Raw genomic sequence first — 21,493 nt, 5'->3', positions numbered from 1 at the left:
GATAAACACGTGTGCCTCATTAAAAAAATATGACTGCTGACCTCATGATTTGATGAACCACTAAAAGGCTGGGATTCAACTGTTGAAACATGTTTTATTGTTTCATGAGAAACATTGACAGGATCTTTAACAACTAAATAGACAGTAAAATAATCTTAAATCCAACAATAATACTGCAATATCATCGTTTGGTTTGACATCAATTCAATAAATTATTACCAAATGTGAAAACCTTTAAATATTGTGTTCTTGTCATCATTAATAAGTTGGGGGTAATTAAATTAAGAAACTAAACAAAGTTGAACGTCACAACTAGAGATGTCCGATAATGGCTTTTTTGCCGATATTCCGATATTGTCCAACTCTTAATTACCGATTTCGATATCAACCGATATTGATATACACAGTCGTTGAATTAACACATTATTATGCCTAATTTTGTTGTGATGCCCCGCTGGATGCATTAAACAATGTAACAAGGTTTTCCAAAATAAATCAACTCAAGTTATGGAAAAAAATGCCAACATGGCACTGCCATATTTATTATTGAAGTCACAAAGTGCATTTTTTTTTAAACATGCCTCAAAACAGCAGCTTGGAATTTGGGACATGCTCTCCCTGAGAGAGCATGAGGAGGTTGAGGTGAGCGGGGTTGAGGTGGGGGTGTATATTGTAGCGTCCCGGAAGAGTTAGTGCTGCAAGGGGTTCTGGGTATTTGTTCTGTTGTGTTACGGTGCGGATGTTCTCCCGAAATGTGTTTGTCATTCTTGTTTGGTGTGGGTTCACAGTGTGGCGCATATTTGGAACAGTGTTAAAGTTGTTTATACGGCCACCCTCAGTGTGACATGTAGAAATTCGGGAGAATGGTTGCCCCGGGAGATTTTCGGGAGGGGCACTGAAGTTCGGGAGTCTCCCGGGAAAATCGGGAGGGTTGGCAAGTATGACTGGGAGACGCAACTGCTCTGTACTTCTCCCTACGTCCGTGTACCACTCCGTACAGCGGCGTTTTAAAAAGTCATAAATTTTACTTTTTGAAACCGATACCGATAATTTCCGATATTACATTTGAAAGCATTTATCGGCCAATAATATCCTCAGTCTGATATTATCGGACATCTCTAGTCACAACCCTTCAGAATCTTTGGACTCCTCATCTTTGACATCAAATGTTTCAACATAAAAATAAGCGGAATCTAATTTTAGTGGCATTTATTTTTATTTTGTCTTTGGCCACCAGCAAACCTGCCACTTTATTTTAGCAAAATATTTTTCGGGATGATGGCAAATGCTGTATGACAGGACATTTCACTTATTTTTTTTTTAATACAAATAATTTTAATTTCAATTCTGGCTCCAATTTATCCAACATTCATTTCTCCTCTGCAACCTTTGCCAGAGATTCCTGTGTTCGAGCAACATGGAAAGTGATATATTCAACTTAACTTAAAAATAAAACATGGGTTTATATTATTTAGATACTGCAAACAAACGTGAAGTATTCCGGTAAAATAAAGAATAAAACGTATCTTTAGTGTACAGTAGAACCCGTTGATGTCGAAACCCCTCGGACGTCTGACTGGGGTCGACATGAGTTGTTGTTGACGTAATGGAAATCAAAACCAGCCATTAGGGCGAAGATAAAGTTTTGATACAGTTTTGCAACTATAGCAGTTTTCATCCATTTGTACATATAGTGGTCTTACCAGGTTTTCGGTATGTACACTAGCTAGTTGTTATATTTAAACCTGCTCAGTGGCCTTGTGGTTAGAGTGTCCGCCCTGAGACTGGAAGGTTGTGAGTTCAAAAGCCGGCCGAGTCATACCAAAGACTATAAAAATGGGACCCAGGAGGGTTGGAATTGGGGGTTAAATCACCAAAATGTCCCGAGCGCGGCCACCGCTGCTGCTCAGTGCTCCCCTCACCTCCAGGGGTTGAAGATGGGGATGGGTCAAATGCAGAGGATAATTTCACCACACCTAGTGGGTGAGTGTGACTATCAGTGGGACTTTAACTTTAGGTTTTTAGGTTACGAGCCTTCCCCCACTTTTAGTTGTCATAGCGACTCTCACAGTGAACCCCGTAAGATTCAACCAAAACATCCAGTCTTACTCCCTCGCATTAGCTCATAGCTACACCGTAAAAACAGTCAGTAAGTTTTACGGTAAAAAAAATGGCAGCTCAATTTTCCAGAATTTTACGATAAAAAAAACAGTGGTTCCGTTTTCAATTTTACAGTGAATGCACTGTAAAAATTATGTCAATTTTACAGTTAAAAAAAAGAAAAGAAAAAAAAGACAGTTCAGTTGACAGAATTTTACTGAAAAAAATAAAAGGGGTGCCAATGTATTTGTTTTTGTTTTTTTACAGTGTAAAAAAAAAACACACTGTCAATTTCAAAATCTTTCTATGCGGACATTTATCTAGAAAATATGGAGAAACTGCTGATGGTGTGTTTGACGGAGTAGCAGCTGGAAGAAGATGCGTACTGTAGAAGTCTACTCTCCAAGGTAAATACTGTACTTGACTTCATAAAACTACTATACTTGATTGTACTACATTCTATTGTATTGTTTGTCATACAATATATCGTATCCAAAAATGTGTTTTTCTTTTTAAAAGTCATGCTACATGTTAAAATGGTACTCTTTCCAGGGACCAATCATGGAATAAATAGATTTTCATCAATTTCGATTAATTTTTTTGTGCCCTGGACCAGTCCAGGGTGTTCTTTTGCCCTATGATAGGCTCCAGCTTACCTAGAACCCAACAAGTGGGGTAGAAAACAGATGGCGCCTTTTGTAAGGTAATACTGACACGCTTTCAGTGGGAGCTAGGTGTTCGGACGCTCCACTTTTTCCATGATTGGGATTTCTCAGAATGGTTTTGCGAAAAGTTTGCTTCGGTTTCTGTACTTTGCCTCAGTTGTCGTACAGCGAAACATTGCAGCCGACCAACCAGTCCAGAGGTGTCAAACGTACGGCCCGTTTTATCTGAATTTGCTAAGTATAAAAATTTGCCGACATTTTTAAATGAAAGAAACTGCTGTTTTAAATGTGTCTACTAGATGTCGCAATAGAAATTATTTGTATCTTTGTAGATGATGCTACATATGTAATACAAATAAACCACATGATGTTAGTGCACCAGTCGAGGAACATGATCAAACTACATAAATAACATCCTGTAATTTGATTTTGATATTATTTTTTTAACTTAATAGATTGAAAATTAACATCAAAGAGTTGACTGATGAACATTATCACATAATTTATTCAGAAAATATAAATAACGACAAATAAAGATGGAATACTATTAAACGCAACATGTAAGTGTAAAAAAAACCCAACAACATCATGATTTGTACATTTTCAGAATGTGCTTGTTCTATTTTTAAACAAAGAAAACAATCGGAAGTTGTCTTTATTTTTAAGTTACCGTGCCGTGATTTTACCCGTCCGGCTCACTTGGGAGTAGATTTTTCTCCATGTGGCCCCCGATCTAAAACGAGTTTGACACCCCTGAACCGGTCGGTTGCTTGCTTATTATTTCCCGTAATGGAGTGCCCAACCAAAGAATCCTACGCATTTGTGACTTTTGGAGTCTTTGCATTAAGTACGACTGCAAAATAAACCCACAGTGAGCCGAGGAAAGTTGCAAGGTGCAGTTCTTTTATAAAGAAGGTGAGAATTCAAGAAAGAACTTGATTCAATGTATGAAGCGCCTTAGACCTGCATTGTTTTCTGCATGCAAACTAAAAATGTTCAGTCCCTCTGGGATTTTACAATCATACTAGTTTACTCAAATTCAACCAATTCCTGCAAATGATGTGCAGCCTTGCAACTTAGATTTTTTATTTTTTTTTCATTTCGGCCAATCGAATTTGTCTCTGAGCTGCGCTCATGTAGACGAAGCAGGTACAACAACCTGTAACGTTATATCAACTCTTTATTGATTGTTGTCCTCCCGCTTAGTGCAGACCTACTTCCCGTTCCTGTCTACAGCGCTAAGCTTTCTGGGGATTGTGGCATGTAAATATTTGGCAATACTCGCTCTCAACAATTAAAAAATGCTTTTAACGTGCAGGAACATAAATGAATGTTTAAGATGGACAAATACTTATCAAGCGTAAAACATACACGGAGAATGTCTGCAATAAGGACTACGTAGCGGACAATACTGAAGCCTTTAGTGGTGTTTATTTGATTTTTAGAACCATAATGAATTATTACTACTATTGGTTATAATAAATTAACCAGTACAGTAATTTTACAATGAGTTCTGATTATGTGCTTTTACTGCCATCTCGTGTCTATTTTTACGTCTGTGGTATAAAACAAGCAAAACATCAATGCAGTGCGTGTTTTAAATTTTTTCGTTGCAATCCTGTGCTTTTTAAAAGGTTACAACGAATACTTAAAACATAGATAACAAATTCATAAAATCACAACTTGATTCAATGTTATTGGGGAAAAAAAATCCTTAACATTTTGCAGCTTTTTCCGCAAATTCAGCCATTCAAATTCAGTGATTTCAACAATAACCAAAAAAAAAAGCTTGCAAAATCCCGGAGGGACTGAATGATTTTGTATCAAATTTGTTTTGTGTTAAAAATGTTTGAGTGTTTGGGGAACGGGTTGATTGGATTTTTAATACAAATGAAGCGGATTAAGAACGTAAATTCAGGTACCGCTTTACTTTGAAGCTTACTTTGCAATGAATATGAAGTCACTGTGCGCGTTTTAACGTTGTGTAACTAGACACCGCTTAGGAAGTAGGGCCGCACCTGGCTAAATTGGGGCCCGAATGGAATTTTAATTTTCACACTTTTTATTTTATTTTTGTGAAATCGGGGCATTCAATCGCTCACAACTGGACTGTTTAGTTTGTCTTAAAAGATGTTTCGCCTCTCATCCAAGTAAGCTTCATCAATTCATGCTCATGGACTTAGATTGTTAAGATCTAGTCTCAGACTTAAATTGGTCAGATCTAGTCTAGATCTGACCAATCCAAATCTATGAGCACAAACTGATGAAGTCTGCTGAGGTATTGGCACTAGCCACTAGTCTCGATCTGACCAATCTAAGTCTGAGATTCGATCTGACCAATCTAAATTTCAGACAAGATCTGACCAATCTAAGTCTCAGATGAGATCTGACCAATCTAAGTCTATGAGCAAGAACTGATGAAGCCTACTGAGGTATTGGCACTAGCCACTAGTCTTGATCTCACCAATCTAAGTCTCAGACAAGATCTGACCAATCTAAATCTATGAGCACGCACTGATGAAGTCTACTGAGGTATTGGCACTAGCCACTAGTCTAGATCTGACCAATCTAAGTCTGAGATTAGATCTGACCAATCTAAATCTCAGACAAGATTTGACCAATCTAAATCTATGAGCACGAACTGATGAAGTCTACTGAGGTATTGGCACTAGCCACTAGTCTAGATCTGACCAATCTAAGTCTATGAGCACAAACTGATGAAGCCTACTGAGGTATTGGTACTAGCCACTAGTCTAGATCTGACCAATCTAAGTCTGAGATTAGATCTGACCAATCTAAATCTCAGACAAGATCTGACCAATCTAAGTCTATGAGCAAGAACTGATGAAGCCTACTGAGGTATTGGCACTAGCCACTAGTCTTGATCTGACCAATCTAATTCTGAGACTAAATCTTACCAATCTAAGTCTCAGACAAGATCTGACCAATCTAAGTCTCAGACAAGATCTGACCAATCTAAATCTCAGATGAGATCTGACCAATCTAAGTCTATGAGCATGAACTGATGAAGCCGACTGAGGTATTGGCACTAGCCGCTAGTCTAGATCTGACCAATCCAAGTTTAAGACTAGATTTGACCAATCCAAGTCTCAGACGAGATCTGACCAATCTAAGTCTATGAGCATGAACTGATGAAGCCTACTGAGGTATTGGCACCAGCCACTAGTCTAGATCTCACCAATCTAAGTCTGAGACTAGATCTGACCAATCTAAGTCTATGAGCATGAACTGATGAAGCGCCTACTCGGATGAGAGGTGAAACGTCTTCTAAGACAAACCAAACAGTCCAGTTGCGATCGTTTGAATGCCCTGAGATTACCATGACCTGGGTGAATAACAACATTCATTGACACATTTTTGTGAACTTTTTTTAATCAGTCTTGAATTTAATGAATTTGATGCATTTTGTTAACTAATTTGTGAGAAATAAATTGTTCAGTAATTTATTTCTCTAGTGCAAAATAACAACTTTAACATAGTTCAAACATACAGTACATACGTCAGTCTACCCCAGGGCAGCTGTGGCTATGAAAGTAGCTTACCACCACCAGGTGTGAATGAATATGGGTTCTACATGTAAAGCGACTTTGGGTACTTAGAAAAGCGCTATATAAATCCCAGGTATTATTATTATGATGTATGCCTTCCTGACATGTTACTGGTTGGCATTCGATCGTTTACCAGCCTTAACGCTGTGCGGCTATTTGGGGAAATCTGCCACTATATTCTTATCAGAGACGGACAGAGGTGGGGGAAATAATCGATTTTTGGATGCATCGCAATAAACGTAATCGATTTATTTATTTATTAATAATGTAATACAGACAGTTCTAAAATTTGGTTGACTGAAGCGAGCCACCTCATCGAGAGATCCGACCAGCTCCTATGCTATCGTGCACGTATAAATCAGTTTTGCACACATTTTCATGGATTTATTAAAGGTGGGACTTAATTTAACTGTTTCTTATTCCAAATGAATTCGTTTTTTAAAGTTGCAAGTAGAGATGTCCGATGATATCGGCCGATAAATGCTTTAAAATGTAATATCGGAAATGATAGGTATCGGTTTCAAAAAGTAAAATTAATGACTTTTTAAAACGCCGCTGTACGGAGCGGTACATATCCTGTAAAACACGGACGTAGGTCTAGTATACTCTGGACTGAAGCTGTGTGCCTTCATTGTTTTTGTAGCTGTTGTTTTGAGGCATGTTTAAAAAAATAAAATAAAAATAATGCACTTTGTGAAAGTCAAAGTATAGTATTTCCCATAGTTGTAGAGGTTTTTTGGATTATCTCAGGGAGAGCATGTCCCAAATTCCAAGCTGCTGTTTTGAGGCATTTAAAAAAAAATAATGCACTTTGTGACTTCAATAATAAATATGGCAGTGCCATGTTGGCACTTTTTTCCATAACTGGAGTTGAAGTTGTTCTCTTATTTTGGAAAACCATGTTTTTGATTGATTGATTGAAACTTGTATTAGTAGATTGTACAGTACAGTACATATTCCGTACAATTGACCACTAAATGGTAACACCCGAATAAGTTTTTCAACTTGTTTAAGTCAGAGTCCACGTTAATCAATTCATGGTAAAGTTACATTGTTTAATGCATCCAGCGGGGCATCACAACAAAATTAGGCATAATAATGTGTTAATTCCATGACTGTATATATCGGTATCGGTTGATATCGGAATCGGTAATTAAGAGTTGGACAATATCGAATATCGGCAAAAAAGCCATTATCGGACATCTCTAGTTGCAAGTGATAAACGCTTATTCAGTAAAACAAAAAGAAATGTAAAACTGCATCAATATACATAAATGAAAGATGCATCAATAATGGATTTTTAATGGAATCGTAGCTCCTGAATCGTAATCGTGAGGTGCCCAAAGATTCCCACCTCTAGTGACGGAGCAGGAAGGGGCTACGAATACGTTTGTGGTACGAAAAAAAACATCATTTTACAAGCGCTTATTCGCGCAAAACTGGCCCCCCTACAGATCACGGACCTTACGCACGGCACTTGTGAGAAAAATACTACAAACCCCGTTTCCATATGAGTTGGGAAATTGTGTTAGATGTAAATATAAACGGAATACAATGATTTGCAAAACATATTCAGTTGAATATGCTACAAAGACAAAATATTTGATGTTCAAACTGATAAACATTTTTTTTTTTTGCAAATAATCATTAACTTTAGAATTTGATGCCAGCAACACGTGACAAAGAAGTTGGGAAAGGTGTCAATAAATACTGATTAAGTTGTGGAATGCTCATCAAACACTTATTTGGAACATCCCACAGGTGAACAGACAAATTGGGAACAGGTGGGTGCCATGATTGGGTATAAAAGTAGATTCCATGAAATGCTCAGTCATACACAAATAAGGATGGGGCGAGGGTCACCGCTTTGTCAACAAATGCGTGAGCAAATTGTTGAACAGTTTAAAAGAAACCTTTCTCAAGCAGCTATTGCAAGGAATTTAGGGATTTCGCCATCTACGGTCCGTAATATCATCAAAGGGTTCAGAGAATCTGGAGAAATCACTGCACGTAAGCAGCTAAGCCCGTGACCTTCGATCCCCTAGGCTGTACTGCATCAACAAGCGACATCAGTGTGTAAAGGATATCACCACATGGGCTCAGGAACACTTCAGAAACCCACTGTCAGTAACTACAGTTGGTCGCTACATCTGTAAGTGCAAGTTAAAACTCTCCTACGCAAGGCGAAAACCGTTTATCAACAACACCCAGAAACGCCGTCGGTTTCGCTGGGCCTGAGCTCATCTAAGATGGACTGATACAAAGTGGAGAAGTGTTCTGCTCCGTTTATATTTACATCTAACACAATTTCCCAACTCATATGGAAACGGGGTTTGTACAACAACATAAACTTCATGGAAATTACCCTTTTTGTGCTGCAAATTTCACATTGACAAATGCAGTCGACCGGTATGTCGACTTAAGCGGGCACTTCTGAGTGACATAAGAAGACGGTGGACTTGATGAGTTGGTCGACATAAGCGGGTTTCACTGTGTTTTGACCGTGAACTCACCTGCGCTCTTGCTCTTGCAGCCTGGGGGTCCTTTTCAAAGCTGGTTGTGGATGTTGTGGTTATTTGCCCGGTGAAACATTCAGTCAGGTGTGAATAAAACGAGGCACATTTTAGTGTTAGGGGATTTATGTGTGACATATGCATAGATTCAGCGAGCAGCTTCTTCACCGGTCCTTCACCGCCGATGAGTCGTGACGTCACAGCGATGTCACTGTGGTGGGCCTGACTGAGTGGGAGGGGTCAGAAGTCAGCTGTGGGAAGGGGGCGGGGTTCTGGGATAAACACGAAGATCCTTCCGACCGACCCTGATCCGACGTCGCCGCCAACTCCCGCGGGAGGGTCTCCGCCAGCTTGGTCAGCTGCTCCTCCCGTTGACTTATGAGGTCATCGAGGTTCCTCTGGCGAATCAGTAGGGAGGGTTTGGTGCTCACAAAGTGTCGGTAGTCTTGGAGTTGGGGTTGAGTGAGGTAGCCTAACAAGATGGCGTGAACGACGCGCTGCCGCCGGTCCAGGTTTTCCTTCAGTTCCCAAGCGTCCTCTGTTTGACGGAGGAGCTGGGAGCGTTTGTGGTGGAGGGAGTCCTGATGAGACAAAACATGTTTCACAAAATATTTGCACAAATTCTCTTCAGGTCCAAAATGTTAGGCTGCAAATTTTACCACGGTTTGTTGCGATTGATTGAGTGCCCAAAAAAAACAATAACCTGATGAATATATATATACAGTATACATATTGAGCTGTTTGGCCAAAATGTCTCAAGACCCAACCTCCGGGCTGATGATTTTAGGTTGTCCTGAAGAATTTGGAGGTAATCCTCCTTTTTCACTGTCCCATTTACTCTCTGTAAAGCACCAGTTCCATGGGCAGCAACACAGGCCCAGAGCATAATACTACCACCACCATGCTGGACGGTAGGTGTGGTGTTCCTGGGATTAAAGGCCTCACCTTTTCTCCTCCAAACATATTGCTGGGTATTGTGGCCAAACAGCTTCATTTTTGTTTCATCTGACATCACATGGACAAAGATAAGACCATCTGGAGGAAGGTTCTGTGGTCAGATGAAACAAAAATGTAGCTGTTTGGCCAAAATGTCCTTTACAAGTGTATGTAAACTTTTGATCGCGACTGTATGTATACATTTTCTTGTGCCTGTGAATATTCTCATTTATCACATATATATATATATATATTATCATATATGTATATATATATGTATATATATATATATATATATATATATATATATATATATATAAATATATATAAAATCTCCTGATGATTGAGGGAACCCCCCCTCATGAAACAGGCCTGTAGAGATGAAATAGTCTTGTGATTTTTTTTCCCACACATACATATATATATATATATATATATATATATATATATATATATATATATATATATATATATATATATATTTAGTGTTGCCAATCAACCTATCCCCAGGTGCATGTTTTTGGAAGTGGGAGGAAGCCGGAGTACCCGGAGGGAACCCACGCAGTCACGGGGAGAACATGCAAACTCCACACAGAAAGATCCCGAGCCCGGGATTGAACCCAAGACTACTCAGGACATTCGTATTGTGAGGCAGATGCACTAACCTCTCTGCCACCGTGCTGCTAAATATATATAAAATCTCCTGATGATTGAGGGAACCCCCCCTCATGAAACAGGCCTGTAGAGATGAAATAGTCTTGTGATTTTTTTTCCCACACATACATATATATATATATATATATATATATATATATATATATATATATATATATATATGTGTGTGGGAAAAAAAAGTCTTGGGTTCAATCCCGGGCTCGGGATCTTTCTGTGTGGAGTTTGCATGTTCTCCCCGTGACTGCGTGGGTTCCCTCCGGGTACTCCGGCTTCCTCCCACTTCCAAAAACATGCACCTGGGGATAGGTTGATTGGCAACACTAAATGGGCCCTAGTGTGTTAATGTGAGTGTGAATGTTGTCTGTCTATCTATGTTGGCCCTACGATGAGGTGGCGACTTGTCCAGGGTGTACCCCGCCTTCCGCCCGATTGTAGCTGAGATAGGCTCCAGCGCCCCCCGCGACCCCAAAGGGAATAAGCGGTAGAAAATGGATGAATATATATATATATATATATATATATATATATATATATATATATATATATATATATATATATATATATATATATATATATATATATATATATATATATATATGATAATTGAGAATATTATTATATTATTATATTATATTTATCATATATATATATATATATATATATATATATATATATATTATCATATATGTATATATATATATATATATATTTATCATATATATATATATATATATATATTATATATATATATATATATATATATATATATATATATATATATATATATATATATATATATGATAATTGAGAATATTCACAGGCACAAGAAAATGTATACATACAGTCGCGATCAAAAGTTTACATACACTTGTAAAGGACATTTTGGCCAAACAGCTCAATTTTTGTTTCTTCTGACCACAGAACTTTCCTCCAGAAGGTCTTATCTTTGTCCATGTGATGTCAGATGAAACAAAAATGGAGCTGTTTGGCCACAATACCCAGCAATATGTTTGGAGGAGAAAAGGTGAGGCCTTTAATCCCAGGAACACCATACCATACCGTCAAGCATGGTGGTGGTAGTATGATGCTCTGGGCTTGTTTTGCTGTCAATGGAACTGGTGCTTTACAGAGAGTAAATGGGACAGTGAAAAAGGAGGATTACCTCCAAATTCTTCAGGACAACCTAAAATCATCAGCCCGGAGGTTGGGTCTTTTTTTTCGCATTTGGGTGTTCCAACAGGACAATGACCCACAAAAGTGGTAAAGGAATGGCTAAATCAGGCTAGAATTAAGGTTTTAGAATGGCCTTCTTAAATGTTGAAGAATCAAGTCCATGTCAGAAAACCAACAAATTTAGCTGAACTGCACCAATTTTGTCAAGAGGAGTGGTCAAAAATTCAACCAGAAGCTTGTGGATGGCTACCAAAAGCGCCTTATTGCAGTGAAACTTGCCAAGGGACATGTAAGCAAATATTAACATTGCTGTATGTATACTTTTGACCCAGCAGATTTGGTCACATTTTCAGTAGACCCATAATAAATTCATAAAAGAACCAAACTTCATGAATGTTTTTTGTGACTAACAAGTATGTGCTCCAATCACTCTACCACAAAAAAATAAGAGTTGTAGAAATGATTGGAAACTCAAGACAGCCATGACATTATGTTCTTTACAAATGTATGTAAACTTTTGATCGCGACTATATATATATATATATATATATATAGCTGTTTAAAATGGGTACAATAGACAGCAAAGTATGTATAAAGTTGCATCCTAGGCCACTGTAGGTCACGTTAGGTGCCTGTGTCTCAAGAGTAACTAATGTCAGCCAAGTTCGCTCATGTGTTGAAGTGGAGACTGAAATTAATGAGTTGTGTATGAAACAAGCTCAGCTTCCTTAATAACATTACATGGTGTCAAAGTTAAGATGCCTACAGTGGCCAAAAATGGTAAAGCCGTTTGATTTTGCCGTTCAGTGGAGTGTCCGTTATGAAGGCAGCACTTTTCTCGTTTTCGGACTTTACAAGACTTGTATCCAGTCTTAAAGCCAGAGACGAAGAAAAGAAACACACAGAAGTAGCAATTTATCGATGACGGCAACATCCATCCATCCATTTTCTACCGCTTATTCCCTTTGGGGTCGCGGGGGGCGCTGGAGCCTATCTCAGCTACAATCGGGCGGAAGGCGGGTACACCCTGGACAAGTCGCCACCTCATCGCAGGGCCAACACATATAGACAGACAACATTCACACTCACATCCACACACTAGGGCCAATTTAGTGTTGCCAATCAACTTATCCCCAGGTGCATGTCTTTGGAAGTGGGAGGAAGCCGGAGTACCCGGAGGGAACCCACGCAGTCACGGGGAGAACATGCAAACTCCACACAGAAAGATCCCGAGCCCGGGATTGAACCCAAGACTACTCAGGACCTTCGTATTGTGAGGCAGATGCACTAACCCCTCTTCCACCGTGCTGCCCTGATGACGGCAACATTCTAAAGTTAATTTTCACTTATCGTTTGATTGATTGAAGTATTGACTATCGGCCCAGACCTATTGTATTACATTGTTTAATGCCTTTGGACATCACATTTAATGCTTTTAATGCTATTTAAATCCCTATCCATCCATCCATCCATCCATTTTCTACCGCTTGTCCCTGTCAGGGTCGCGGGGGCTGCTGGAGCCTATCTCAGCTGCATTCGGGCGGAAGGCGGGGTACACCCTGGACAAGTCCCCTACTCATCGCAGGGCCAACACAGACAGACAGACAGACAACATTCACACTCACATTCACACTCTAGGGCCAATGTAGTGTTGCCAATCAACCTATCCCTCCGGGTACTCCGGCTTCCACCCACCTCCAAAAACATGCATTTAAATCCCTAATTTTTGCAAAATTAATTTAATGCTTTTTAACGCCCCGCGGAAATCCTGATGTTTTTAGAATCAAGATTTACATTGCGTGGATGATGATTATTTTAATGGCGTATTTGAGTTAAAAATTATATCAATAATATTATGTATATAATGTTTGCAGTCCAAAGAAAATGTGTTGTACAGCTGATGGCTTACAGCTTGTTTTAAATCAGGGGCCGCATGGAGGAAAATCTGTGCACACGCGGGCCGGACTATTAAAATCATGGCATTAAAACCAAAAAAATAAAGACAACTTCAGATTGTTTTCTTTGTCTTACTTTGGCCAAAAATAGAACAAACACATTCTGAAAATACGACAATAAAAAAAATACCGGCAGCGGTAAAGTTTAGATCCATGAAGGAAAGAAGAAAGTGAATGAATGTTTAGAACTGAATACATTTACATATGCATTAAAATGTGTTTTATTTTGTATTATTTTTTTAATTAATTAAGTAACGTTTATGTAAACCTTTTTCCAAAACACAATATAGAATGTGAGATATACTCAGTGGTTAGTGGTTAGAGTGTCCGCCCTGAGATCGGTAGGTTGTGATTTCAAACCCCGGCCGAGTCATACCAAAGACTATAAAAATGGGAGCCATTACCTCCCTGTTTGGCACTCAGCATCAAGGGTTGGAATTGGGGGTTAAATCACCAAAAATGATTCCCGGGCGCGGCCACCGCTGCTACTCACTGCTCCCCTCACCTCCCAGGGGGTGATCAAGGGTGATGGGTCGAATGCAAAGAATAATTTCGCCACACCTTGTGTGTGTGTGACAATCATTAAGAAGAAGATATAACAGGATAATGCATAAATTTTTCATTTGTTTTCAAAACGGTTACAAAAAAGTGGGACCTCTAAAATGTACTGTGGGACCCCATTTTTATGACTTGATGGGGTCTCTGGGACCCCATTTTGAAAATTCTAGCGCCAACACTGATGGAGTATTGGTGCGTGCAAAACAGCAGCAGGCGGCTGTGGCCTGCGGGCCGGTTCTAAAACTAATCAAAAATCATCCTGGGGGGCCATAGATAATTAATTTGACTTTGACACATAGGTTTTACCGTATTTTTCGGACTATAAGTCGCAGTTTTTTTCATAGTTTGGCCGGGGGTGCGACTTATGTGTGAAATTATTAACACATTACCGTAAAATATAAAATAATATTATTTAGCTCATTCACGTAAGAGACTAGACCATGAATTGATTTATGTGGACCCCGACTTAAACAAGTTAACTTATTCAGGTGTTACCATTTAGTGGTCAATTGTACAGAATATGTACTGAACTGTGCAATCTACTAATAAAAGTGTCAGAACTTGGACTGTGGAGTTTTTGTTTTCCTGAGATGCAAGTGAACTTGGATCGGACATGGCTTGAAGGTGGGTACATGATTTATTTTAAACACTAACAAACTACAAAACAGAAGCAAACAAAAGGCGCGCACAATGGCGGAGATAAAAAACTTGGCGAATGAAAACAAAACTTGCTCTAAGGCAGAAACTGTGAACACGAAATAAAAACACTTACTGTGGCTTGATACGAGAAGATAGCAGGGTTAGAAAAGATATGACACCAGGACGAACAACAGAAAATGAAAAGCTTAAATAACACAGACATGATTAACAACAGGTGCGTGACTCAAAACAGGTGCGTGACATGACAGGTGAAACTAATGGGTAACCATGGAAACAAGACAAGGGAGTGAAAAGCCAGAAACTAAAGAGTCCAATAACTAAACAAAACAAAACATGACTAAAACAAAACATGATTACACAGACATGACAAAAAGTTTCAATCAATCAATCAAACGTATAAGATTTCATGGGATTTAGCGATTGGGAGTGACAGATTGTTTGGTAAACGTATAGCATGTTCTATATGTTATAGTTATTTGAATGACTCTTACCATAATATGTTACGTTAACATACCAGGCACGTTCTCAGTTGGTTATTTATGCCTCATATAACGTACACTTATTCAGCCTGTTATTCACTATTCTTTATTTATTTTAAATTGCCTTTTAAATGTCTATTCTTGGTGTTAGGGTTTATCAAATAAATTTCCCCCAAAAATGCGACTTATACTCCAGTGCGACTTATATGCTTTTTTCCCTTCTTTATTATGCATTTTCGTCCGGTGCGACTTATACTTCGGAGCGACTTATAGTCCGAAAAATACGGTAAATGGTTAAAACTTCAAGGTATTTGTTTCTATGAATAAATCTTTTGGAATGAAGTAGTCATCTTTTTATTATTTTTATTGTTACGATGCACAAGCCTAAACTATCTGAAGATGGATTAAGGGACAAGCGGTAGAAAATGGATGGATGGGTGGAATAATATGAGAGCCACTAAATAGATGTAGTTGATGATTAGTCGACTATGGAAATAGTTGTTAGTTGCAGGTCTTGAACGCGAGTGCGTAAATTGAGACGCAGTTTTGGAAGTGATTGTGTTCGTCTTTGGAGATTGTGCTGTAAAATGTAACAAATTGAACACAGTTGCATTGAACATTCACATATTTCATTCAGCATGTTCCAAAAAGAACATGATATCTCACCCTCTGCTCTGAACAGTCCTCTTGTTTGAGCTCCTCCAGAGCAAGCAGGGACTTGTCGATCCTTGCCAGCCTGCTACACAGTGACAGCAGCAGGTTCATGATCTTCTCCAGATCTCCTGGAAGACAAATCCCAGTTTTTGGATTCTCACACGAACATTCACAACTTGCTACTTTTTTTGGGGTCTGAGTGGCAGCAACGGTTCTTACCGATGAACATGCTGTACTTGTCCCTCTCGTTGACCTTGCATAGTTTTTGCACCAGAGAGTCGAGGCTTGCACCGAGTGCCTGGTGACACCTCTGCTCCTCACACAGAGCTTCCTTGTCTCGACGCAGAGTCAGCACGCTGCACCTGAGAGCCTCACACAACTCCACCTGAGGGACAGTTCGGGAAATCCAAGAAAATTAACTCATTAGCATTCTAGTTAATTATTATTGAATTGTGTTATGGCTGAAAATACATTTTTGTACGCCTTCTTCTCCGACTACAAAAATGTATATCCAATTCAAAACATTTAACTATCAAAATTATCATGACACAACCATTTTTTTCATTTTCAAAAAATTCACACTATTTCAGAAATTCCGCATTTTCCTGGACATTTGTCCCATTGGAAATGAATGGGCCCTTTTTCAACCATTCCCCGATTAAATTAATAAAATGTTATGTTTTTAAAGCTAATTTTGATACTAAATATTAACATGCCAGCATGAGCATGTAAGCATGCTAAGGTTAGCACGTTAGCTTTGTTTTAGCTGATTTTGCAGGTAAACACATCCGAGTCATATATTTTGGAACTTGACGCATGCTAATTGTTAGCATGCCAACGTTAGCATACTAGCTTTTTTCTGGCTCTGTCATATAATAGTACTTAAAGAATGTTAACATAATTAGCCTGCCAACTTTTTTAAGCTAATTATGTGAGTAAACACAGTCGTTTTTTTTTAACTTGAGACATGCTAACATTAGTGGTAGCTTTTTTTTTTTTTTAAACCTAATTTTGCAAGTATAAACCTGAGTCATATATTTTGGTACTTGACGCATGCTAACTGCCAGTGTGCTAACTTAAACATGCTTGCTTTTTCTTTGCTAATTTTTAAGGTAAACACATAGGAGTCATAGTTTGGAACATTAGCAAATTTTAGCATGCTAGATTGTCTTAGCTAACTTTGCAGAAATACATAATATGGTACATAACACATTAACTGTTAGCTTGCTAATATTAGTATGCTAACTTTTTAAGCTAATTTTGCAGGTGAACACAGTCATATATTTTAAAAAGTCCACAAATGCTAACGCTAGCATAGCATAGTAGCTTTTTTTTTTTTTTTACTGAATTTTGAAGGTAAAAACCAGTGCCATCTATTTTGGTAAATTGACGCATGTTGATTGTTAGCATGTCAACATTGGTATGCAAGCACGCTAACTTTTGCTAGCTAGTTTAGCTCGTCAGTCTTATCTTTTTGGTACTTTACGCCATCTGTTAGCATTTCAGTTCGGCTTTTCAGCATACAGGTAAACACGTAGGAGTCATAGTTTGGAACATTAGTTAATGTTAGCATGTTAGATTGTCTTAGCTAACTTTGCAGAAATACACTTCAGAGTCATATTATGATACATAACACATTAACTGTTAGCACGCTAATATTAGCATGCTAACTTTTTAAGCTAATTTTACAGGCGAACACATCAGTCATATTTTAAAAACTTGACGTATGCTAGCTTTTTTTTTTTTTAGCTAATTTTGAAGGTAAAAACCTGTGCCATATATTTTGGTCATTGACGCATGTTGATTGTTAGCATGTCAACATTGGTATGTAAGCTTTTTGCTAGCTAGTTTAGCTCATGAGTCTTATCTTTTTCTTACTTTACACCATCTGTTAGCATTTCAGTTCGGCTTTTCAGCATTCTGTTAAAATTGCATTTTCGAGTTACATTCTGAAATTTTACAAAACGTTGCATTGAAAATGTCTTTCTACCTTCTTGCTGTTGAGGTCATTCCCATCTTCATCCATCCCAGTACTCTGATCCATATCTGTGGTGAAACCATCCTCCATCCTGTGCAGAACAAGAAATTGTCTGAATTATCGATACAAATATATGAATGGATATTATATCGCTCAGCTTTCATGCACCATCACTGTCATACACTAGGCCAAATACTATAGTATGCAACAGTTGTCATCCACTCAGTCCAGCCCCGGGCTCAATCCAGCGACTGACAATCCCCATTAGAGGTAAATCCTGCAGCACGAGGCTAAAAAGTTTTAAGGAATGCAGGAAACCAGACAGACGGTGATATCCTGGATAAAAACCTGATCTAGAACACTCTTAACCTCAGATGGTTCCTCTTTGATTGAGGTTAAAAATGTGCTCATACCTTGAGGCGCTGGCGTACGCTACACTTGCTCACCCTGCAAACTTGTGTTATGTGATGGAATCGTTAAGGCTGTTTGGTTCCAACTGCAATAACACTGTTTTTCTCGCTTTAAATACCACCCTTCGCACGGATGGGAAGCTAACAAGCTAAATTGAGTTGTGCTATTCCCGCACTTAACCCTAATGAAGAGCTACCAAAGCAGGGGTGTTCAATGTATGACCTAGGGGCCGTTTGCGTCCTGTGCCATGTTTTTTTTATTAGCCAGCAGCACATTTTAGAAAACAAACTATTGTGACACAGTGAGAAAAAGCTAAAATGTCGATATGACTACCGTATTTTCTGGACCGTAAGGCGCACCGGATTATAAGGCGCACTGCCAATGAATGGTCTATTTTCTATCTTTTTTCCATATATAAAGCGCACCGGATTATAGGGTGCATTAAAGGAGTCATATTATAATTTTTTTTTTCTAAAGTGAAAACATTTCCTCGTGGTCTACATCAGTGTTTTTCAACCTTTTTTGAGCCAAGGCACATTTTTTGCGTTGAAAAAATCCGGAGGCACACCACCAACAGAAATCATTAAAAAACGGTTGACAGTAAAAAGTCGTCGTCGCAATTGTTGGATATGACTTTAAAGCATAACCAAGCATGCATCAATATAGCTCTTGTCTCAAAGTAGGTGTACTGTCACCGCCTGTCACATCACGCCCTGACTTATTTAGAGTTTGCTGTTTTCCTGTGTGTAGTGTTTTAGTTCTTGTCTTGCGCTCCTATTTTGGTGGCTTTTTCTCTTTTTTTGGTATTTTCCTGTAGCAGTTTCATGTCTTCTTTTGAACGATACTTCCCGCATCTTGCTTTGTTTTAGCAATTTTTATCCTTCTTTGTCAATTGTCACGTCATGTTCGGATGAACATTGTGGACGCCGTCTTTGCTCCACAGTAAGTCTTTGCTGTTGTCCAGCATTCTGTTTTTGTTTACTTTGTAGCCAGTTCAGTTTTAGTTTTGTTCTGCATGGCCTTCCCTAAGCTTCAATACCTTTTCTTAGGGGCACTCACCTTCTGTTTATTTTTGGTTTAAGCATTAGACACCCTTTTACATGCACCCTGCCTCCCGCTGTTTACGACATCTACAAAGCAATTAGCTACCTGCTGCCACCTACTGACATGGAAGAGTATTACACGGTTACTCTGCCGAGGTCTAGACAGCACCAACACTCAACAACAACAACACATAATGTGCAGACTATAATTACTGTTTTGCAAAAAATATTTTTTACCCCTAATAGGTTTAATTAGATAATCTCCCACGGCACACCAGACTGTATCTCACGGCACACTAGTGTGCCGCGGCACAGTGGTTGAAAAACACTGCTCTACATAACATGTAATTGTGGGTCTTTGGTCAAAATGTTGCATTGATTATGTTTTACAGATCATCTTCAAGCCGCTTCAGGATGCGCCGTTTTTTGGGCGGTCTTATTTACGTGGCTCACCTTCGACAGCGTCTTCTCCCCGTCATCTTTGTTGTAGCGTGCAAGGATGGGAGTGGAAGAAGTGTCAAAAGATGGAGCTAACTAAAGTTCCTTGGGTGAATAATGTAAACTCACTACACCGGTATGTTTTAGCGCTTTCATGGCGAGTTTACTGACAGATATAAGTAAGAACTTTATACTACTTTATATTACAAATGACAACAGCGGAGGATGAATGTCCCATAACAAGAAGATAGAGAAAAAGAAGAAGCTTATCGACTACGGTGTTGGCGCGGACTACAAAGGCGGACGCGCACAATTTTTCAGGACTTATGCAGATCCCAAATACAGATCTGCAGGAACCAAAAGGTAAGAAAAGTTGCTTTTTGCATAATATTGCGAAACAAAATGGCAGATAATATGTCTTACCTTATACACACACCATAATAATACTCATATGTTGAAGCACAGTACAATCCACCAAGCGGTGCGGCTTCATAGCTTACCAAAGTCGTACTAAAACATTTTGGTAGATTTTTGAGCGCCGTGTGTAATGTTCTATATTTTCAATGGAACATATAAAATGTTGGTGTTGTTTACTTGAGTCATATTGCCATCATAGTGCAGTCTACATGTATCTCTTGTGTTTGACTGCCATCTACTGGTCACACCATGTACCAAATAAAATAGCTTCAAGGTCGGCAAGCACAACCAAGATTATTCCGTACATTAGGCGCACCGGGTTATAAGGCGCACTGTCGAGTTTTGAGACAATGAAAGGATTTTAAGTGCGCCTTATAGTCCGGAAAATACGGTAATATGATGGGTCAAATGATGCCGAAGCATCTATGTCTTATGAAACACAAAAAGTGATACTGTGTCCCTTGAAGCCTTAATGTGTGTCACTTTAAGAAAAAAACAATGTGACTGATACGGCTGCTGTCATTTGGAAAGTCAAGCGCCAAACTGTTTTTATCATGAAGAGCGTCTTCCGACTCACGAATGACAGCTTGGTTTTTCTCTCTATCATCGATCTAAATCACAGGTGTCAAACTCAAGGCCCAGGGCCAGATCTGGCCCGCGACATCATTTTATCTGGCCCGCAAACACCTGGAAATGATATGTGTCAATAAAGTACTTAATACTTTCTCACTAAATGTAATTGATTTTTTCACATAAAAAAATATATGTACTGCTTGAAATTGCATACCTTTTAAACTTTAATAGTATCCAATATTGCAACAAATATTACAGTATATTATCATACTTTCTAAACATGTTTTTGTTTAAATAAAAATACTTAACTTTACAGCAAACTACCCATCAAGTTAATACAAATGACAATACATTTTACGTTGTTCTTTACAGCATATTACTGTAAATTGAAAAAAACTACCGTATTTTTCGGACTATAAGTCGCTCCGAAGTATAAGTTGCATCGGCCGAAAATGCATAATATAGAAGGAAAAAAACATATATAAGTCGCACTGGAGTATAAGTCGCATTTTTTGGGGAAATGTATTTGATAAAACCCAACACCAAGAATAGACATTTGAAAGGCAATTTAAAATAAATAAAGAATAGTGAACAACAGGCTGAATAAGTGTACGTTATATGAGGCATAAATAACCAACTGAGAACATGCCTGGTATGTTAACGTAACATATTATGGTAAGAGTCATTCAAATAACT

General features: G+C 38.6%; 1 protein-coding gene across 4 annotated transcripts in view; it reads right to left on the bottom strand.

Annotated features, from left to right (window-relative positions):
• Positions 1-6,030: 6,030 nt before the first annotated feature.
• shroom3 (shroom family member 3) overlaps positions 6,031-21,493 on the bottom strand; it is a 214,528-nt gene continuing 199,065 nt past the window's right edge. For all 4 annotated transcript variants that reach the window (XM_061980735.2, XM_061980737.2, XM_072915338.1 and 1 more), the window contains 4 exons: positions 17,928-18,006; positions 16,157-16,322; positions 15,950-16,065; positions 6,031-9,428 (listed from right to left, as the gene is read on the bottom strand). In XM_061980735.2, the coding sequence (XP_061836719.2) occupies positions 9,045-9,428; positions 15,950-16,065; positions 16,157-16,322; positions 17,928-18,006 (745 nt within the window). In that variant the 3' untranslated portion in view covers positions 6,031-9,044. The remainder of the gene's footprint in view (positions 9,429-15,949; positions 16,066-16,156; positions 16,323-17,927; positions 18,007-21,493) is intronic.

This window comes from Nerophis lumbriciformis, linkage group LG20, assembly GCF_033978685.3.
Source record: "Nerophis lumbriciformis linkage group LG20, RoL_Nlum_v2.1, whole genome shotgun sequence".
In the NCBI taxonomy this organism is placed as follows: Eukaryota; Metazoa; Chordata; class Actinopteri; order Syngnathiformes; family Syngnathidae; genus Nerophis; species Nerophis lumbriciformis.
This window is presented reverse-complemented; position numbering and strand designations above follow the sequence as displayed.